General features: G+C 45.2%; 1 protein-coding gene across 3 annotated transcripts in view; it reads left to right on the forward strand.

The window, feature by feature from the left end:
- The first annotated feature begins 15,907 nt into the window (after nucleotides 1-15,907).
- The window catches only part of cacna1h (calcium channel, voltage-dependent, T type, alpha 1H subunit), a 312,629-nt gene continuing 305,414 nt past the window's right edge, over nucleotides 15,908-23,122 (forward strand). For 2 of the 3 annotated variants that reach the window (XM_031892925.1, XM_031892924.1), the window contains exons 1-2: nucleotides 15,909-16,340; nucleotides 21,818-22,131. In XM_031892925.1, the coding sequence (XP_031748785.1) occupies nucleotides 21,833-22,131 (299 nt within the window). In that variant the 5' untranslated portion in view covers nucleotides 15,909-16,340; nucleotides 21,818-21,832. Of the gene's footprint in view, nucleotides 16,341-21,817; nucleotides 22,132-23,122 lie in introns of all 3 variants that reach the window. The other variant, XM_031892923.1, reaches the window with a different exon arrangement.

Consider the following 23,122-nt stretch of genomic DNA (forward strand, 5'->3'; position numbering starts at 1 on the left):
CTCTTCCTCCCTCCCTCCCTACCTCCCTTCCTTCCTCCCTCCCTCTCTCCCTTCCTTCCTTCCTTCCTTCCTTCCTTCTTTTATTTTAACTTTCTTTCATTTGCAATGACCTCTTGTTCTGTCCCTGATCCACCCCATTTCCTACCTTTTATGGCCTGAACCAACCCTGTGTCATATTCCCATATCCATCTTCCCTCCCTCCCTCTATTTCTTTCTTTCTTTCTTCCTTCCTTCTTCTTTCTTCTTTTTAACTTTCTTTCATTTGCAATGACCTCTTGTTCTGTCCCTGATCCGCCCCATTTCCTACCCTGTGTCATATCCCCAGGCAGGCACCCCTACTTTCAATCCTCTTTCAGGTGCCTTTTTCTTTGATGCATTTTAAAGGCAAAATGTTATTGGTGCTTAAAGAGAACCAGAGTCTAAAAAGTAATTACGTTTACAAATCGTGTATTTTATATACTGAACTTACTGTACCAGCCCACAGGTTCAGGGCCCTATAGCAGTAATTATCCAGGCCTTCAAAGTTGCCCAGCAGGTCCCCATCTTGGATCTTGTTCGGCCATCTTTTGTGTGTCAGTGGCACTGCACATGCTCAGTGTGCTCTGGGGCTGCTGTTGGAAAGCTAAGCTGGAAAACTTGGAAAATAGACAATTAATTTTGTCTGTCATAAACACAGGACCGATTGTTACATTTCTTTGCAGGAGACACTGGTTTTTATACTGCCATGAAATGTGAACCTGAATAAATCACTAATTAGCTTTGTCTTATGACTGTTACTTAATATTGTGAGTGGGCCCCTAAGCTCAGGTAAGTGACAGCAGCCCAGAACATGTGCTGGGAATCAGCAGAAAAGTAGATGGGGGGCTACTGGGGGCATCTTCAGGGGCACAGATCTTCCCTGCTAAAGGCCTGTTCAGCATTACTAACCTACTTCTTTGCCAAGTTTTACTTCTATTAATTATACATACCCGGTTTTTTACATGTTTTCCAAAGCCTTTGAGATGAGCCATTAGTCAATGAGCCCTTTAGAGCCCTTCATTCCTTTAGCATAGGTTCTGTTGTTGGGGGGAAGCGTTAACTTGATGGGCGCATCTGTGTTTTTTTACAACTGTGTTGCTATGTATGGTCTGATGTGAGACAAAACCGAGTTCTAGGGTTGTTAGATCAGCGCTGCATGTTTTATAGGTAACTCACATAGCACAATAGGAACGCCATGGAGACTGGCCGCCACGGAGGTCCTAATGAGGGAATGAAATATATATTTATACTAGGTGTATTTATAGTAGTTATGCCAGCAGCTCCAGCGGGAGGAGTGTCTGGCTATGTCCTGGCAAGTGTATATAATACTGTGCTATGTCAATTCACAACCCTATAAATGAAGCTATAAAACATAGGGGGTATTATCCATGCCAGAAGGCGCTGTTAAATGCTGTTCTCTTACCCAGGTACATGGCAATAAATACCGGATCTAAAAGTGGCCATACACTTGAAGCGGATCTTTAACCAATATGGCCACTTACAGTATGGGGGTGGAAGTTTTTTTTTTTAACAATTTGAGTTTTTTAGCCCTAAAACTTGAATTATGGTTCAAAAACTCAAATGTCTAATATTTATTATAATGAAAAAAAATCGAAAAATGCCAATATAAAACTTCAGTATCAAAAACCTTTATGTAGGAGTCAATGGGAATAGTCCAGGGAAAAGTCAAGCTTTGCCCAGTTTTTTATTTATTTTTTTATTTATTACAGGTATGGGATCCCCTATCCGGAAACCCGTTATCCAGAAAGCTCCAAATTACGGAATGCCCGTCTCCCATTGACTCCATTTTAATCAAATAGTTCAGAATTTTAAAACTGATATCCTTTTGCTCTGTAGTAATAAAACAGTACCTTGTAACTGATCCCAACTAAGATATAATTACCCCTAATTGGGGGCAGAACAGCCCTATTGGGTTTATTTCATGGTTAAATGATTCCCTTTTCTCTGTAATAATAAAACAGTACCTGTACTTGATCCCAACTAAGATATAATTACCCCTTATTGGGGGCAGAACAGCCCTATTGGGTTTATTTAATGGTTAAATGATTCCCTTTTCTCTGTAATAATAAAACAGTTCCTGTACTTGATCCCAACTAAGATATAATTACCCCTTATTGGGGCAGAACAGCCCTATTGGGTTTATTTAATGGTTAAATGATTCCCTTTTCTCTGTAATAATAAAACAGTACCTGTACTTGATCCCAACTAAGATATAATTACCCCTTATTGGGGGCAGAACAGCCCTATTGGGTTTATTTAATGGTTAAATGATTCCCTTTTGCTCTGTAGTAATAAAACAGTACCTTGTAACTGATCCCAACTAAGATATAATTACCCCTTATTGGGGGCAGAACAGCCCTATTGGGTTTATTTCATGGTTAAATGATTCCCTTTTCTCTGTAAGAATAAAACAGTACCAGTACTTGATCCCAACTAAGATATAATTACCCCTTATTGGGGGCAGAACAGCCCTATTGGGTTTATTTAATGGTTAAATGATTCCCTTTTCTCTGTAATAATAAAACAGTTCCTGTACTTGATCCCAACTAAGATATAATTACCCCTTATTGGGGCAGAACAGCCCTATTGGGTTTATTTAATGGTTAAATGATTCCCTTTTCTCTGTAATAATAAAACAGTTCCTGTACTTGATCCCAACTAAGATATAATTACCCCTTATTGGGGGCAGAACAGCCCTATTGGGTTTATTTAATGGTTAAATGATTCCCTTTTCTCTGTAATAATAAAACAGTACCTGTACTTGATCCCAACTAAGATATAATTACCCCTTATTGGGGGCAGAACAGCCCTATTGGGTTTATTTAATGGTTAAATGATTCCCTTTTCTCTGTAAGAATAAAACAGTACCAGTACTTGATCCCAACTAAGATATAATTACCCCTTATTGGGGGCAGAACAGCCCTATTGGGTTTATTTCATGGTTAAATGATTCCCTTTTCTCTGTAAGAATAAAACAGTACCAGTACTTGATCCCAACTAAGATATAATTACCCCTTATTGGGGGCAGAACAGCCCTATTGGGTTTATTTAATGGTTAAATGATTCCCTTTTCTCTGTAATAATAAAACAGTTCCTGTACTTGATCCCAACTAAGATATAATTACCCCTTATTGGGGCAGAACAGCCCTATTGGGTTTATTTAATGGTTAAATGATTCCCTTTTCTCTGTAATAATAAAACAGTTCCTGTACTTGATCCCAACTAAGATATAATTACCCCTTATTGGGGGCAGAACAGCCCTATTGGGTTTATTTAATGGTTAAATGATTCCCTTTTCTCTGTAATAATAAAACAGTACCTGTACTTGATCCCAACTAAGATATAATTACCCCTTATTGGGGGCAGAACAGCCCTATTGGGTTTATTTAATGGTTAAATGATTCCCTTTTCTCTGTAATAATAAAACAGTACCTGTACTTGATCCCAACTAAGATATAATTACCCCTTATTGGGGGCAGAACAGCCCTATTGGGTTTATTTCATGGTTAAATGATTTCTTTTTCTCTGTAATAATAAAACAGTACCTGTACTTGATCCCAACTAAGATATAATTACCCCTTATTGGGGCAGAACAGCCCTATTGGGTTTATTTCATGGTTAAATGATTTCTTTTTCTCTGTAATAATAAAACAGTACCTGTACTTGATCCCAACTAAGATATAATTACCCCTTATTGGGGGCAGAACAGCCCTATTGGGTTTATTTAATGGTTAAATGATTCCCTTTTCTCTGTAATAATAAAACAGTACCTGTACTTGATCCCAACTAAGATATAAATAATCCTTATTGGATGCAAAACAATACCATAGGGTTTAATTAATGTTTTATTGATTCTTTAGTAGACTTAAGGTATGGAGATTCAAATTACGGAAAGACCCCTTATCCGGAATACCCTTGGTCCCGAGCATTCTGGGTAATGGGTCCTATACCTATATTAATAAATAAGCAAGCATTCGAAATGTGAGTTTATTAGATTTAGAAAAATTCAAAGTCACAAACTCAATAAATAAGCCCATATGTGTTGGATCCCGGGCCAATGACCGTATCATAATGGGGCCAATACGTTCCTGGTAGGAGAAGACATAAGCCAACGTGGCCATTGTCCCAACAGGATTTTTAAACTGCCTGGAAAATATCTATTGGGGAGGAAGCTGGTTAGGGGCCATATTCCTATAAGCTGCAGATTTGAAGGGGCCAAATCAGTAGCCTAAATCTGCCCTTGTATGGCCAACTTTAGTTTTTAATGGGACACTATACCAGTACCGGTGCCCTATAAGGACCTGTGAACCCCCACCCTGCCCTGCTATCAGCCTTTTATCTCTGTTCCCAACTAGCATTGCCACCTTTTTAAAAAATACTTGTATATTCTATACTGGTCGGGGGGTAAAAACAAAAGGGCATGGCCCGTGACATAAAGGGGTGGGGCAGGAATTCTGGGAGGGGTTATGATAAAAGGGGTGGAGCTATGATGTCATAGATGGCTGTAGGAAGGACTATGGACAGATCGGGGAGGAGAAATTGAGAGATTGGGGCAGATCGAGGGTAATGTGAGCAGATCACTTGAAATAGGGATTTAGAGAGTCAGCTGCACTGGAGCAGGGACGGCTGTGAATGACATATGATGATGGTACAGTGCTGGGAAATATGTTGGCGCTTTATAAATAAAGCATAATAATAATAATCTATAGGTGAGATTTTCAAACAGATTTTCTGTCCTTCACACGAAACAATAAAGAGGAAATCATTGAAGTGTGAAGCTGTGAGAATATCACTGGCTGCCAATGGAACGGCCTTGGGCGGAATGAGCAGATATTAAGAGAAATCAATATACACTCATAATGCTGGAGTAACTCACACCTGATTATTACAAATCTATCATATCAAATTATATATATATATATTATTGGCATGTCTGCCCCTGGGACTGTCCCTTGCCATAGTTATGCTCCTGTATATGATTTTTTTATCTGGAAACCTGGTACCCCCCATTTTTTTTACAGCTATAACACTGCTTAGTGCTTTCCAAAAATGTGTTTATTTCATAAAAATAATAATCAAAACACCATATTATAGCAACTTGAAGGGGGGTCTCCTGTACTTCACATCTTTATAAGCTAATCCTTATTATATCAGTGGAACACTGGCCCTTGCATGTTACACGCTAGCCAACATGTATTATTTTAGCTGCACATGTATAATGCGCTGAACACTAACAGAAGCGAATTTGTGTACAAGTCAATAAATGGTTTCACATTTAAATAAGAGCGATGAATTGAAAGGCGCCCGAGCCTTATTAGCCTCCGGCAGAGATTTTACTGTGAGGCTTCCTATTGATCTCTGTCTCTTTGAGAACTGACTGGGCAGTGAAAGTATATGTGATGTACTGAGAATGTCTCCTGTGAGCAAGGCTATTGGTATAGTCCAGTACCTGAGTATTGTAGCAAAATTTAAAGTGGGCATGGGGTTACTAAAAGCACTCTACCTTCTATCCCACAGCCACAGTCCCTTCCCAGAGGCTATTATCCCACTGCTACTATAGGCACCATCTCTCCCTACTATACCTGCTATCCCACAGCCCCAGTCCCTTCCCAGAGACTATTATCCCACTGCTACTATAGGCACCATCTCTCCCTACTATACCTGCTATCCCACAGCCCCAGTCCCTTCCCAGAGGCTATTATCCCCCCACTGTTACTATAGGCACCATCTCTCCCTACTATACCTGCTATCCCACAGCCCCAGTCCCTTCCCAGAGGCTATTATCCCCCCACTGTTACTATAGGCACCATCTCTCCCTACTATACCTGCTATCCCACAGCCCCAGTCCCTTCCCAGAGGCTATTATCCCCCCACTGCTACTATAGGCACCATCTCTCCCTACTATACCTGCTATCCCACAGCCAAAGTCCCTTCCCAGAGGCTATTATCCCCCTACTGCTACTATAGGCACCATCTCTCCCTACTATACCTGCTATCCCACAGCCCCAGTCCCTTCCCAGAGGCTATTATCCCCCCACTGCTACTATAGGCACCATCTCTCCCTACTATACCTGCTATCCCACAGCCCCAGTCCCTTCCCAGAGGCTATTATCCCCCCACTGCTACTATAGGCACCATCTCTCCCTACTATCCCACAGCCACAGTCCCTTCCCAGAGGCTATTATCCCCCCACTGCTACTATAGGCACCATCTCTCCCTACTATACCTGCTATCCCACAGCCACAGTCCCTTCCCAGAGGCTATTATCCCCCTGCTGCTACTATAGGCACCATCTCTCCCTACTATACCTGCTATCCCACAGCCCCAGTCCCTTCCCAGAGGCTATTATCCCCCCACTGCTACTATAGGCACCATCTCTCCCTACTATCCCACAGCCACAGTCCCTTCCCAGAGGCTATTATCCCACTGCTACTATAGGCACCATCTCTCCCTACTATACCTGCTATCCCACAGCCCCAGTCCCTTCCCAGAGGCTATTATCCCCCCACTGCTACTATAGGCACCATCTCTCCCTACTATACCTGCTATCCCACAGCCACAGTCCCTTCCCAGAGGCTATTATCCCCCCACTGCTACTATAGGCACCATCTCTCCCTACTATACCTGCTATCCCACAGCCCCAGTCCCTTCCCAGAGGCTATTATCCCACTGCTACTTTAGGCACCATCTCTCCCTACTATACCTGCTATCCCACAGCCCCAGTCCCTTCCCAGAGGCTATTATCCCCCCACTGCTACTATAGGCACCATCTCTCCCTACTATACCTGCTATCCCACAGCCCCAGTCCCTTCCCAGAGGCTATTATCCCCCCACTGCTACTATAGGCACCATCTCTCCCTACTATACCTGCTATCCCACAGCCCCAGTCCCTTCCCAGAGGCTATTATCCCCCCACTGCTACTATAGGCACCATCTCTCCCTACTATACCTGCTATCCCACAGCCCCAGTCCCTTCCCAGAGGCTATTATCCCACTGCTACTTTAGGCACCATCTCTCCCTACTATACCTGCTATCCCACAGCCCCAGTCCCTTCCCAGAGGCTATTATCCCCCCACTGCTACTATAGGCACCATCTCTCCCTACTATACCTGCTATCCCACAGCCCCAGTCCCTTCCCAGAGGCTATTATCCCCCCACTGCTACTATAGGCACCATCTCTCCCTACTATACCTGCTATCCCACAGCCACAGTCCCTTCCCAGAGGCTATTATCCCCCTGCTGCTACTATAGGCACCATCTCTCCCTACTATACCTGCTATCCCACAGCCCCAGTCCCTTCCCAGAGGCTATTATCCCCCACTGCTACTATAGGCACCATCTCTCCCTACTATCCCACAGCCACAGTCCCTTCCCAGAGGCTATTATCCCACTGCTACTATAGGCACCATCTCTCCCTACTATACCTGCTATCCCACAGCCCCAGTCCCTTCCCAGAGGCTATTATCCCCCCACTGCTACTATAGGCACCATCTCTCCCTACTATACCTGCTATCCCACAGCCACAGTCCCTTCCCAGAGGCTATTATCCCCCCACTGCTACTATAGGCACCATCTCTCCCTACTATACCTGCTATCCCACAGCCCCAGTCCCTTCCCAGAGGCTATTATCCCACTGCTACTTTAGGCACCATCTCTCCCTACTATACCTGCTATCCCACAGCCCCAGTCCCTTCCCAGAGGCTATTATCCCCCCACTGCTACTATAGGCACCATCTCTCCCTACTATACCTGCTATCCCACAGCCCCAGTCCCTTCCCAGAGGCTATTATCCCCCCACTGCTACTATAGGCACCATCTCTCCCTACTATACCTGCTATCCCACAGCCCCAGTCCCTTCCCAGAGGCTATTATCCCCCCACTGCTACTATAGGCACCATCTCTCCCTACTATACCTGCTATCCCACAGCCCCAGTCCCTTCCCAGAGGCTATTATCCCACTGCTACTTTAGGCACCATCTCTCCCTACTATACCTGCTATCCCACAGCCCCAGTCCCTTCCCAGAGGCTATTATCCCCCCACTGCTACTATAGGCACCATCTCTCCCTACTATACCTGCTATCCCACAGCCCCAGTCCCTTCCCAGAGGCTATTATCCCCCCACTGCTACTATAGGCACCATCTCTCCCTACTATACCTGCTATCCCACAGCCACAGTCCCTTCCCAGAGGCTATTATCCCCCCCACTGCTACTATAGGCACCATCTCTCCCTACTATACCTGCTATCCCACAGCCAGAGTCTCTTCCCAGAGGCTATTATCCCCCCCACTGCTACTATAGGCACCATCTCTCCCTACTATACCTGCTATCCCACAGCCCCAGTCCTTCCCAGAGACTATTATCCCCCCCACTGCTACTATAGACACCATCTCTCCCTACTATACCTGCTATCCCACAGCCACAGTCCCTTCCCAGAGGCTATTATCCCACTGCTACTATAGGCACCATCTCTCCCTACTATACCTGCTATCCCACAGCCCCAGTCCCTTCCCAGAGGCTATTATCCCCCCACTGCTACTATAGGCACCATCTCTCCCTACTATACCTGCTATCCCACAGCCACAGTCCCTTCCCAGAGGCTATTATCCCCCCACTGCTACTATAGGCACCATCTCTCCCTACTATACCTGCTATCCCACAGCCCCAGTCCCTTCCCAGAGGCTATTATCCCACTGCTACTATAGGCACCATCTCTCCCTACTATACCTGCTATCCCACTGCCCCAGTCCCTTCCCAGAGGCTTTTATCCCCCCACTGCTACTATAGGCACCATCTCTCCCTACTATACCTGCTATCCCACAGCCAGAGTCTCTTCCCAGAGGCTATTATCCCCCCCACTGCTACTATAGGCACCATCTCTCCCTACTATACCTGCTATCCCACAGCCCCAGTCCTTCCCAGAGGCTATTATCCCCCCCACTGCTACTATAGACACCATCTCTCCCTACTATACCTGCTATCCCACAGCCACAGTCCCTTCCCAGAGGCTATTATCCCACTGCTACTATAGGCACCATCTCTCCCTACTATACCTGCTATCCCACAGCCCCAGTCCCTTCCCAGAGGCTATTATCCCACTGCTACTATAGGCACCATCTCTCCCTACTGTACCTGCTATCCCACAGCCCCAGTCCCTTCCCAGAGGCTATTATCCCCCCACTGCTACTATAGGCACCATCTCTCCCTACTATACCTGCTATCCCACAGCCACAGTCCTTTCCCAGAGGCTACCAAAACTATGGACACCAAGGCGTGTAAAATAGCCCACATGTGGTGCCTCTGATGCTTCATGCTCCCCCCAATGACAGCTTTGAGTTCTGTGTATGTCATACCTGCAGGTCACAGCGGCTCAGTGTGAAATAACAAGTTGGAAAGACAAAAGAGCCACGAGGATCTCAGGCAGATGCCAAGTGATTTACAGTGACTGTGTTGTATTACATTTTAGGTTCAGCATGGTTTAGTGGCGCAGCTTCTTTCAGATTATTATACCATAACATTTATCTTGAATGCTGCAGACTTTATAGCCCTTTGTATAGAGAATTCTTGTGCTTTAGATCCCTTTCTCGTCAAATATAAAAACAGATTAGATGATTCCTTGTTCCAATAAACTGCCAAGTTATCCGATTAGACCGAGTCAGCAGCTTATGGCCCCTGTATGGGACCTTCATAATGACCTATCTGATCAATATCTGACCAAAAATTGGCCATATATGTGCAGGTTAGAAAAATCCATTGGTTTCCATTATGATTAAGTCATTGGCCCAGGGTATAAACTATCAGCCTGATTTGGCCCAGTGCATAGGTGGCAGTGGTACCATAAGGGTATTTTCAACTGACCTACGTCTGATCATATTAGATGTCATTTGGTCTTCCCGAAATGAAAATATTGATAGCTCTAATATAAATAAGCTTGGCCCACTAGCCTAAGCCTGATCAACCCATCTCCCAGCTAACAAGAAGCATTTCAGCATTATCTGCACCCCTTGCCTGCCCAGTTTGCCCAACGTCATCCCATGAGCAGCAGGAGTTCTGGGGGCTTTAGCGGCAGAGCAGTTGGCGAGCCCCCAGGTACAGATGCTCCTAACTGATTCTAATCACTTTTTTATAACTCCAGCACAGCTCAGCGCAATATGGCAGATAGATTCCAGCTCCAGAGGAATTTTCGGCTCTTCCATAATATCTCTTTTAATTAAAAAGCGAGATGAGTAGCTCATATATCATATCAGAGACTGCACAATCAGGATCTTTCCTGTACATGATGAATTAACATGTACTCATCAGCCTCAGAGACATCTCCCTGATACCATGTATGTCTGAGAAGGTGAAAAAATAGTCTTTGAGAATTCCAAATAAGGTAGGAATTTTGTTCTGACCATCATTATTCCCCCATTGGGGTACCGGTTTGACTTCTCAGTTTCACAGGTGGTCTTTTCAGGGCTTCTACTAAAAATAATGGGCCCCATGCTTCTCAGTTATCAGGGCCCTTTTTTTGGCTAATAGTCCAATGTCTGGCCAGACCTCCTGGTGTTGGACCCTTCCAACCAACTAGTATTATCTGTAATGGCAGCCCTGAAATACCCATGCAAAATAGATGTTGCACTTGACTTGCCCTGATCTGCCCTAGCCATGCCCCATTACACCCAAACACAGCCACGATCCATAAGTCCTACCCCTTTTTGCATCTTGTAAGTCCAGGCCTCTTATTGCCTTGAAGCACCTGATAGGACTCCTCAACCTTGGGTTGCCTGTTATGAAGGACAAAAGTATGCTGGGAGCTGTAGCCCAGCCACATCAGAGATTCCTCGTTTTCTATCCTGCAGAAGGCTGGTTGGACAGGCCATTGGGAGCACAAACCAAGTGGGAGATGCCAACTCAATCTGAAGGGCTAGGTCAGCAGCTTTAATCGATCTATGCATGGGCACCTCTAGGCTTCAGCTTACACACATTGGTCAGAGACCAATGAGAATGAGAATTTCCTGGCTTCAAGATGCTACTGAGGTAATCCAATGAGATGAGAACCAATGAGAACGAGAATTTGCATCTGTAATAAGTGATGAAATGCTTAATTTGGAGAGCTAGGGGGCGATGATGAGCACATCTATGTGTGGCCACCTCTAGGCTTCAGCTTGTATACGTTGGTCAGAGACTTGTAGTCAGTCCTGGCTTCAAGATGCTATTGAGGAAATCCAATGAGATGAGAACCAATGAGAATTTGCATCTGTAATAAGTGATGAAATGCTTAATTTTGGAGAGCTAGGGGGCGATGATGAGCACATCTATGTATGGCCACCTCTAGGCTTCAGCTTGCACACGTTGGTCAGAGACTTGTAGTCAGTCCTGGCTTCAAGATGCCATTGAGGAAATCCAATGAGATGAGAACCAATGAGAATTTGCATCTGTAATAAGTGATGAAATGCTTTGGAGAGCTAGGGGGCGATGATGAGCACATGAGAGACATTCCATTGTTGATACATACAGACATCTTTAGAGCTGACATATCGATATGGCAGCTCCCACTATGCCTGAGACATGGAAGTGGGCGTCTTCATTTTCATTGTGACAAAAAACAGCATTTAAGTGAACCATGGAAAGAATCCATCTCGTGCATCTCGTGAAGAAAATGTTTCTCTTGCGCCCCCTAGAGACAAGTCTTTCCCATCGTGCAGTTTAGAGCCCAGGGGGAAAATCCTGAAATCTCTTTTTTAAATCTCTCTGCTGAAAAGGCTTACCCTTGAATCTGAGCATTCCGGTGCCAAAAGGGTTACTGTGATCCATCTGTATTAGAGAGTTTAATGATGTTCCCTGGGCCCTGGCCCCCTCGCCACTCCGCTCAGCCTATATAGCATGCAGGATTGTTTTAATGAGTCCTGCGGCGACTGTGCACTGAATTAAATGGAACCTGTATGTGCTCCTGACAAAGCACTTTCCCTGCACAAAGAGGCGTCTTGTCATTGCGAAGAAAGTGACTCTCATCATCCACAGGGAGAGAGAATGGAATTGTGGGCTCTTCCTAAAGAAAGCGTGTGAGCGAGGGTGCAGGCTTGTGTGTGTATCTCTATGCCAACGGACTGCTGAGACGGGGGTCCAGTCGCTGCCCAAGTTGCCCTTTAATCCTCAGCTGACTTTGTTATAAGGGCATGTATGCACAATGACATTCTGGCCCTATTTATCAACTACTGAATGGGGGGCTCTTCTTCTCCCAGGGGCGTATTTATATATAGGCACCCGAGGGCCTGTCCCTAAGGAGGCAGCTTAAAAAAAATTGTTTTTAAAATAAAACACCTCCCAGCCGGTGCCAGATGAAGCCTATGCAAATATGGACAGTTTTGTGGCACCAACTCTGTTCCTTTTTGGATGCATCTAAAGGTGGCCATACATGTTAAGATCTGCTCGCTTGGCGAGCGAATCTTCTCCCAATATCCTCACCTACGGGTGGGCCATATCGGGTGAATTTAGGCTAATTCGGTTGAATTAGAACGCCGGTAATAGGTGCAGTCGGTTCGGGGACCGCATCAACGAGCCGATGCAATCCCCGATCCGACAAAATTTTTTAACCTGCCCGATCGATATCTGGCTGATTTCAGCCCAGATATCGGTCGGACAGGTCCGTCATTTGTGCCCCTAAGCTGCCGAATCAGTCTAAGGGATCGATATCAGAAGCTCGTGTATGGCCACCTTTAGTCGAACACAACGTGACACAACAACACTGGAACTGTACAGGAAAAAAAAAATTGTGGGTAAAAAAAAAACATGACGACAGCACACTGCATTTGTTGCAGTATATGATATTGAGGTTCTTCATACATGGAAATGTCAAGAACGTGGCTAAAAGTCTGGGGGTATCCTTAGTGATCTGGGGGTGACTAGCCTGCTGTTTCCAGGCAATTATCACTGATGTGATTGAGTTAGGGGTGGCAGGCAATTTGGGGCAATTTGACACCTGGCTATGAGCTGGATAATAAACACAGCGGGCAATTTCTACAAATCCCTCTATGTGTCATAAGCCAAAGGCTAATAAATAGTATTTTCTAGATGGCCTCTTTGGCTAACTGAGGATCACAAGTGGCAGCCAGCCTTCCCCCCATTGTGGAGGTGTTGCCATGTCACTGGATTATGAGTGCAAGAGACATCAACTGATTCCATGTCATTAAGGAGATAAAAGATCCAACCTTGGCCCATCCCGGGGGTCTGTGAGCGCTCTGGTGTCCCAGATAAGGAACACACACTGGCATTCCTGAGCATGGTGAGTGGGCAACTTTACATTCCCTTGGTAGAAAGCCAACATTATATAGGCTGATAGGGGATTTGGGTTTGGCACAGTAATACTCCATATGGTCTTTAAACATTTGCAAAATGGAAGAAACAAAAAAGAGGTGATGTCATGAAATGAACTGAGAATTTGGCCACAAAATACGAGAAGGCACTGGGTCGGGTTCCACACTGGAAATTCTGTTGGGCTGTGGAGAAACCCTGTTTCCCTGAATGTGTGAGTAGTCCCTAGACACCCTGAATGGGTACACGGGTAATCTGCAGGCTCCATTTGGCCATCGTATCTTGCTAGACAACATTACTTCATAGTAATAATAGTAATAACTAAAAGTAATAACTAATTCATAGTGATGCCAGTTCCACGTGGGGGAATGGGGTCGGCTTCCTTCAACATTTCCTTTGGAACAACAAGTTGGGTGGCAGGTTGGTGAGTCCAGGGTTGGTGTCAGGTCAGTGGGTCCTTGTTGGACATGAATAAAGTTCTGGGAAGGTCCTGATTCGTACCCTGTCCTGATCGATCCCATATCTGCCCATGCCCAATGCAGCCAGGTCCACTGGAAACCATGGTACCTGGATAGGAGGCATATAAGTGTCTCCGAGGGCACCCATATTTGTGCCATCCAGAACACAGAACTTAGGGAGCACCAGGGTTTGCAGGGAAGAATCCTGCATAGGTCCAATTTCTGTAACCAGGACCCGACCATGACCCGCCACCCACACCTGGAGCCATAACCCATTTTGACCATCTACATTATCTGAACTGCAAATCTAGACCCTGACCCGCTGCCACCATGAAACCAGAAGGACCCCGGTGCACTGTTGCAGTAGTTAATGAGTCCTAATTTGTCCTACTGTATATCATTTTGTGTACCATATTTCTTGTCTAACACACTCTCAGTCCCACTGGAATCAGCTCCGAAACTCATGAAAAAAAAAATCTGGTCGATTTTTGAAAAAATGCTGAACGTTTCCAACTTCCTTCAGCCCCTACACCGTGCCTTTCTGTGCCGAGCCTGAGAAGCGCCTGTGGGATTGATCTCCGTGGATCAATAATGAAGATGAGCTGATCAATCCCTCTGAATATTGATGCGCTACGGATTGGTGGATTAGTGTGGGGAGAAACGCCTTGTAGGGTTATTTTCTGCCAATTTACACAAAAAACATTGGTAAAAAAATCTGGCATCTGTGTGAATGCCAACCTACTCTTTATGGCACCATTGTATTATTATGGTTTCATCAGCTGATAAGAAAGCCTTGGGCAGTACAATATGCAGCCCTGTGCCAACCCACCCACAGTTCTGCCCACGTCAACAGAAACAGCAAAGTAATAGGGGGACACGGGTATAAAGTGTCTTGCTGCACTGTGGCCACCTTGCCCTAAAGTCATCAAGTTGCCCTAATGCTGCCTTCTTCCCCAACATCTGCCATCTAATGCTGTTATAAACTTGCCGTACTATTGCCATCTTACCCAGCAGCTGGCTTATTCCCCTATTATGTCCCTGCAGTTGGCACCTTGCATTACTGTGGCCATATTGTCCTATAGTTGTCCAACAGTGACCAGTCGCCATCTTGCTGTACTGTGACCCTCTTGCCCTACAGTCCCATTTTCTCCTAATGATGCCTCATTGCCCAACAGCTGCCATCTTGCCCTACTATACCTGTTATCAGTAGCACAATTTGACTTGCCCAGGCCCCTTGCGGAGAAGTTTTTTGGGGCCAACTTCACATGTATTATCATGACCCCCCCCTACACCTGTGAATAGGGATTGGATGGGTATTTAGCAAGTGAAGGAATACAGGGTTATGGGAAATAGCTCTTTTTGCCATCTTGAAGTCAGGAAGGAATTTTTTCCCCTCTGCGGCAAATTAGAAAGGCTTCAGATGGAGTTTTTGCCTTCCTCTGTATCAACTAGCAGTCAGGCAGGTTATATATAGGCATTATGGTTGAACGTGATGGACGTATGTCTTTTTTCAACCTAACTTACTATGTTACATGGATTGGATAATATGGGTGCAGGAAGGAGGGAGGGTGCAAAGTGAGATGTGGGTTCTTACTGATAGATATATATATATATATATCTTATATATAAGGTATATATATATATTTATACTATAACTATATATAGTATATATGTTGCTATGCAGTTCTAAAGAAAATCCTTTAGGTGCCCACCCTACTAAACTAAGCAGCACCTACTGAACCCCTTAAAAACCACAGCCCTTTGCTTCTGTTTTGGCCAAATTCCCAAGGGCTTAGGGTGAGATTTGTAATAACTGGGGGTGAAAACTTATTTGCTGCCCTATAGAATTTCGGAACTGTGGCTGAATGGCCGATACACTGAAGTTATGGGTACGGGGGGGGGGGCTGGTTAATGGTTGGGTCTGACAGAGGGGCTTTACGCAATAAAGTCGGGCAAGCAGTGTAGGAATAATAATAATAATAAGAGATTACCTTTGCAGAATGGTTTCCCCTCCCTTCCGTGCTGTACTCCTCCTCTCCAGCCCCCTCCCCTCTCCAGTCCTCCCCCCCCCCCTCTCTCTGCTAGTTGTGCGCTCTCCTCCCTTCTGGTACAGGAGAAGTTTCCCGCTGGGCACAGTTAGAGGCAGCTCCGCACAGTGCGCTCTCCTCTCCGCTCTTCTCTCCGCTCTTCTCCCCGCTCTTCTCCCCGCTCGGTCCCGCAGGAGGGAGACGCATTCGGAGCGGCAAAGCCTTTCCAAGTCGGATACCACTAAGTCGCTGACTGCTGCTGAGAAGCCGGGATTGTACAATAGACACACGGAGCATCCTTCTGTCGGGCACCGGGCACCTCCTCACTGGGACCAACCATCGCTGGCGGGGGCGGGGGGACCCCTTGGATATATATATTCCTATACTGACCCCCCCTCCCCAACTCAAGAACTTGCTCATTTGTCTGCAACCTGCTGCGAACCCCCCCTATTATTACTGTGGAGTTTCATGTAAACTGGAGCTGAGCTATGCTTTTGGGAAGCCTGGAATCCGTTAAATTAAGGTAAATGGGGGGGGGGGGGGGGGAACTGGGCACCCCTAAACCTGTCAGTGGGTCCTCCCAGGTGAGGGGGCTGCTCTGGTTGTACTTGGCTACAGATACTGGGGGTGATGAGCTCCTAAGGCTATAAGGTGCCCTGATACTCAGAAATAAAATGAAATTAAAAAAGGGGTTTGGAAGCAGCTTTGTTTTGGTACTTGTCTCAGCAAGGGTTAACTAGCTTTTTTTTTCTCAAGGCTATAGTGGAAGTTTTCTATTTAAAACAAGTTTCAATGTATATAATAATACCCAGTGTGACTTGCTTCATAGAGATGAATGCGTTACATCAATGATGGGGTTCGGCAGCAGAGAAGTTCCCTGTCCCTTCATAATGCAATTATTTCTAGCAGAGAAGGGGCAGTAGGGACAAATGACTGTCATTCGATTTTATTTCACCATACGGTGCCGGAATATCTATATTTTGTGTGTTTGTTTCCTCTGCGTTACACAAATGCCTCGCTGTTTCCAAATTTGGGCACAAGGAATCATTTAAGTTAAAAAAAAAAAAAAAAGAAGAAAAGAGCCATGCCAAAGCAGAGGGGTAGAATCCAGTGTATGCATAACATGTGTCTGCTGTATATAAACTGTATATACTGGATGCTCAGCCGATGTGGCTTGTGTTTTTATACAGTTCCCGCGGGACGGGCCGTGGGATGGGGGGGGGGGTATATTTGGCTGCGGCGAGTGTGTGCTGGCCAGATGTGCACTTAGCGTGTATCAGACGTGTATACTTAGTGCGTTGGAAACATGTATGTACGGAGCTGGGCAGTTTATAAAGCACAGAGAGCCTAGTGTAGATTGCAAGCTCTGTGGGTTAGGAAACTCCTTCCTCCCTGTAATCTTTGCAACAGCGTCTGTGTAGTGTTCGCCCACTGCTCTAGCCCTATATGCATGTACTAGTAACCATCTAAGACATGGTACTGTGGCTGCCCTGAAGAGCTTACAATCTAAATAAAATCTAACATCATGTTATGGTCTAACTTCATCCTTCTGCATGTGTATATGTCTGTCTCTGTAGGGTTTAGGAAAGCGCATGTACTGGGTACATCAGGAATGTCAAACGCCAGCTGCTGTGAACTGCAACTCCCACCTTATAAAGTGTTGTAGTTCTACAGAGCTGGAGGATCATATGTAGACTATATGCTTCTCTGTGCGTGTTAGTCACCCAATACTGTACATGTATGGACGCCTGTGCCTCTTTATATATATATATATATATATATATATATATATATATATATGTGTGTGTGTGTATATTGTTCTAGTATTCCCCACTGTGTGTGTGTTGTATATGTATGTGCTGCTCTCTGCACACTGAAAATGAATGTACAACCCTGAACATACATGTGCTACTGTCTGGGCCATTCTCTGTATACTATACATGTATATATCATACAAAGTGTACATGTAGGGGCCATTCTCTGTATACTATACATGTATATATCATACAAAGTGTACATGTAGGGGCCATTCTCTGTATACTATACATGTATATATCATACAAAGTGTACATGTAGGGGCCATTCTCTGCATACTATACATGTATATATCATACAAAGTGTACGTGTAGGGGCCATTCTCTGTATACTATACATGCATATATCATACAAAGTGTACATGTAGGGGCCATTCTCTGCATACTATACATGCATATATCATACAAAGTGTATGTGCAGGGGCCATTCTCTGTATACTATACATGTATATATCATGCAAAGTGTACATGTAGGGGCCATTCTCTGTATACTATACATGTATATATCATACAAAGTGTACGTGTAGGGGCCATTCTCTGTATACTATACATGCATATATCATACAAAGTGTACGTGTAGGGGCCATTCTCTGTATACTATACATGTATATATCATACAAAGTGTACGTGTAGGGGCTATTCTCTGTATACTATACATGCATATATCATACAAAGTGTACGTGTAGGGGCCATTCTCTGTATACTATACATGTATATATCATGCAAAGTGTACGTGTAGGGGCCATTCTCTGTATACTATACATGCATATATCATGCAAAGTGTACGTGTAGGGGCCATTCTCTGTATACTATACATGCATATATCATACAAAGTGTACGTGTAGGGGCCATTCTCTGTATACTATACATGTATATATCATACAAAGTGTACGTGTAGGGGCCATTCTCTGTATACTATACATGCATATATCATACAAAGTGTACGTGTAGGGGCCATTCTCTTTATACTATACATGCATATATCATACAAAGTGTACATGTAGGGGCCATTCTCTGCATACTGGACATGCATGTGGCACTGTATATTTTATATGTATGTGCTGCTTTCTGCATATGTGCATATGTGGTCCATTGATTGTATTCTGTACATGTAGATACAAATTATACAGGTATGGACCATTCCCTGTATAAAGTACATTTATGTGTCGTTCTTTGCAAAATGCACATGTATGTACCAAACTCTGCACACTGTCCATATATACATGCTGCTACCCTGGTACTGTCCATTGATGTGCCCCTCTGCATCAGCCATTCTAGTATACTGTACATGTATGCCACTGTATATACCACTCTATGCAAACTGTACATGCATATGCTGCTACCTGCATACTGTACATGGATGTGCCCCTCTCTGCATACTGTACATGGATGTGCCCCTCTCTGCATACTGTACATGGATGTGTCCCTCTGTGCATACTGTACATGGATGTTGTGCTCTGTGCATACTGTACATGGATGTGCCCCTCTGTGCATACTGTACATGGATGTGTCCCTCTGTGCATACTGTACATGGAAAGTTGTGCTCTGTGCATACTGTACATGGATGTGTCCCTCTGTGCATACTGTACATGGATGTGTCCCTCTGTGCATACTGTACATGGATGTGTCCCTCTGTGCATACTGTACATGGATGTGTCCCTCTGTGCATACTGTACATTGATGTGTCCCTCTGTGCATACTGTACATTGATGTGTCCCTCTGTGCATACTGTACATGGATGTGTCCCTCTGTGCATACTGTACATGTATGTGCCCCTCTGTGCATACTGTACATGGATGTGGCACTCTGTGCGTACTGTACATGTATGTGCCCCTCTGTGCGTACTGTACATGTATGTGCCCCTCTGTGCATACTGTACATGTATGTGGCACTGTCTGATGCTGTATATGGGTGTGCCCCTCTGTGCATACTGTACATGGATGTGCCCATCTGTGCATGCTGTACATGTATTTGGCACTGTGTGCATGCTGTACATGTATGTGGCACTGTGTGCATGCTGTACATGTATGTGGCACTGTGTGCATGCTGTACATGTATTTGGCACTGTGTGCATGCTGTACATGTATGTGGCACTGTGTGCATGATGTACATGTATGTGGCACTTAGTGCATGCTGTACATGTATGTGGCACTCTGTGCATGATGTACATGTATGTGGCACTCTGTGCATGATGTACATGTATGTGGCACTCTGTGCATGATGTACATGTATGTTCCATTCTGTGCATGATGTACATGTATGTGGCACTCTGTGCATGATGTACATGTATGTGGCACTCTGTGCATGATGTACATGTATGTGGCACTCTGTGCATGATGTACATGTATGTGGCACTCTGTGCATGATGTACATGTATGTGGCACTCTGTGCATGATGTACATGTATGTGGCACTCTGTGCATGATGTACATGTATGTGGCACTCTGTCCATGATGTACATGTATGTGGCACTCTGTGCATGATGTACATGTATGTGGCACTCTGTCCATGATGTACATGTATGTGGCACTCTGTCCATGATGTACATGTATGTGGCACTCTGTGCATGATGTACATGTATGTGGCACTCTGTGCATGCTGTACATGTATGTGGCACTCCGTGCATGATGTAAATGTATGTGGCACTCCGTGCATGATGTACATGTATGTGGCACTCTGTCCATGATGTACATGTATGTGGCACTCTGTCCATGATGTACATGTATGTGGCACTCTGTGCATGCTGTACATGTATGTGGCACTCTGTGCATGATGTACATGTATGTGGCACTCTGTGCATGCTGTACATGTATGTGGCACTCTGTGCATGATGTACATGTATGTGGCACTCTGTGCATGATGTACATGTATGTGGCACTCTGTGCATGATGTACATGTATGTGGCACTCTGTGCATGCTGTACATGTATGTGGCACTCTGTGCATGATGTACATGTATGTGGCACTCTGTGCATGATGTGTCACTCTGTGCTGGGCACATATGTGTGTTACACATGCAGGGGTAGAGGTGTGACGGTGCCGGTGGAGCGGGGCTGCTTAGTAACGCATGGGGATGTATATTAGGGAGTGCCGATCGCAGACAAAAGAGCCGAATTGACTTTTCTCCTTTATGAGAGAACACTGTTATCTTCCATAAGGGGGAACCGGTCTGTTCCGGGATTGCTTCTAATCACAGGCGGAGGTGCTGCTCGGGTACTTATGGAACCCCCTTTATTCCTACTGACACTTAGCTACAGTCACCGGCAGTTCATCCCATTCCCATCTATTCCATGCTGAGAATTTCCGTGCCGTAATGTATTTCTCTCTCTCGCTGTGGGTTCCATTTTCCTCCCCGGCTGCTCAATCTTCTCATTGTGCCTTTATTACTTTAATTATACGTCTCTTTCTGTCTCCGTCCTCTCCTTTCCACTCCTTCTCTTTCCTGTGCCTCTTCTTCTTGGGACTGGGTTCTGTTGCCTCCAAGGGTGGTTAGAACTAGGGCTGCAACAAACCCACTATTTTGGGATCCCGCTGACCCCCGAATCCTTTGTGAAAGATTTGGCCAAATACTGAACCGAATTGGAACCCTAAATATAGGCCACAGAGGGTTAAAGAGAACTGTGCGCAAAGTGCGTGGTGAAAAATGTTCAACTTCCGTGTTTATGTGACAAAAAGTCACGTGATTTTAGGATTCGGATTCGTTTTGGCCAGATCCGAATCCTTCTGAAAAAGGCAGAATCTTGACTGAATTCTGGATTCGTTGCATCCCTACTAGGTTTTATCCAAAGATTTCAGATATGGGAGCTAATGTGCTGGGCCCCTTATTGAGAGAGGCTCTAGAACGTAGAGATAATTCCAGCCAGCATTTAGCACTGTTAAACCAATCCAGCCCACTTTTACGACTTCCTCTATTATTTCCTCTGTTCTGTCCCTTTATTTCCTCCATTATCCCATGCACTTGTTCAAAAATGTCCACCTTATGACTTCTGTGGTTTGCTGCTGCCAGTTGCACATTGACGTGAACTTCTAGGTCACCCATCAGCTGCAGTTTTAAGTTGGACACTTCTGTAGTTTGCTGCTTCCTGTTCCCACGATCACATGATGGTCGGTTGCAGTTCTAACTTGGAACCGTCAGTGGTTTGTTGTTCCCTGTTACAAAGTCACAAAGTCTTCTCTGTTGCTCCACAGGTGCCGTTTGCTATCATGACTGATGGCGAGAGGAAAGAGCCCTTCCAGCCACTGGCCGGAGACGATATCCGGGTGCCCATACCCCCGACACCCCAAGCAGGGGACCCCAGTGAAGAAGAGGATGCGGGAAATGCAGAGAAGTCAGCTCTGGGCAGCTTGGGCTCTGGAGGTTCTTCTGGAAGAGGTCGTGAACAAGGGATGGGCTCGGAGGAAGGAGAACAGGTTCCATACCCAGCCCTGGCACCCACCGTCTTCTTCTGTCTCAGCCAAACCACGCGTCCACGGAACTGGTGCCTCAGACTGGTCTGTAATCCATATCCTTTACATAGGTACCGAGTACCAATCAGTCATCTGGAAGGGTCCCTGTCCTCTCATGCAGGATAGGATCCTGAAAGATAGAAAACGTTCTTGGTTTACTGGTTCAAGGTTGTTGCTGGGTGTTAAGTTTTGATGGAAAGATCTTGTGTTTTGGTGGCCTTTGGAATTCAGTCTTGGCTGAGGTGGACACGTCCTGTTCTTCTTTAGGACTTCTTCTTGCCTTGATCTTAATGACGGATTGCATTTGAGTGCACCAGTTGAATGGTGGGTTCTTCTTCTTGGTTTCCAAGGACTTAAATGGCTGCACCTTCATCAAGGGGAGATGATATCTACATGATCATACTGAGATCCATGTAATGGTCTACCTGGCCAATAGAAACCCTTGATAATGGAATCTAAAGCAAGTTCTGAATTTTACACTTGGTTTTATATATTTATTATATATGTATTTAGTTGATGTTTTTTATTGTCTTTTTAAGTGATTTTTGCAGGTACTGTATCTGATTCAAGATCAATCTGTCCTAGAACATGGTCCGCGTGTTCCGTAGAATCTGTGATCAGAGACTGATTTATTGATGTAGTGGTGGGGGCCAATTTGTTTGTTACTGTAGGAACGCACTTTCCTTCTGTAACCCTAGAAAGTGCAATGGTCATGGGGTCCTGAAAAAAGGGTACTGTCGGGCTGAGCCTTTTAGAACCCACTAGGAAACCTGACATCCAGGGCCCACTCTTACAGCAGCTAGATGGAGACAATGCCACGTGCTATAAAGGTTATATAGGCTAATGGGAATTTTCCAAGCTGGGGCCCATCATGAGATCTTCTGGTACCCTGGCAGGCCAGTCCGACCCAGTACTGGCAGGTCCAATGCTGTGGAAATATGGAACCGGCCAGACCAGTCCGACCCAGTACTGGTAGGGTCCAATGCAGTGGAAATGTGGGACCCAGTCAGGCCAGTTCAACCCAGTACTGGTAGGGTCCAATGCAGT

The sequence above is a fragment of the Xenopus tropicalis genome, chromosome 9, assembly GCF_000004195.4.
Source record: "Xenopus tropicalis strain Nigerian chromosome 9, UCB_Xtro_10.0, whole genome shotgun sequence".
Taxonomy (NCBI): domain Eukaryota; kingdom Metazoa; phylum Chordata; class Amphibia; order Anura; family Pipidae; genus Xenopus; species Xenopus tropicalis.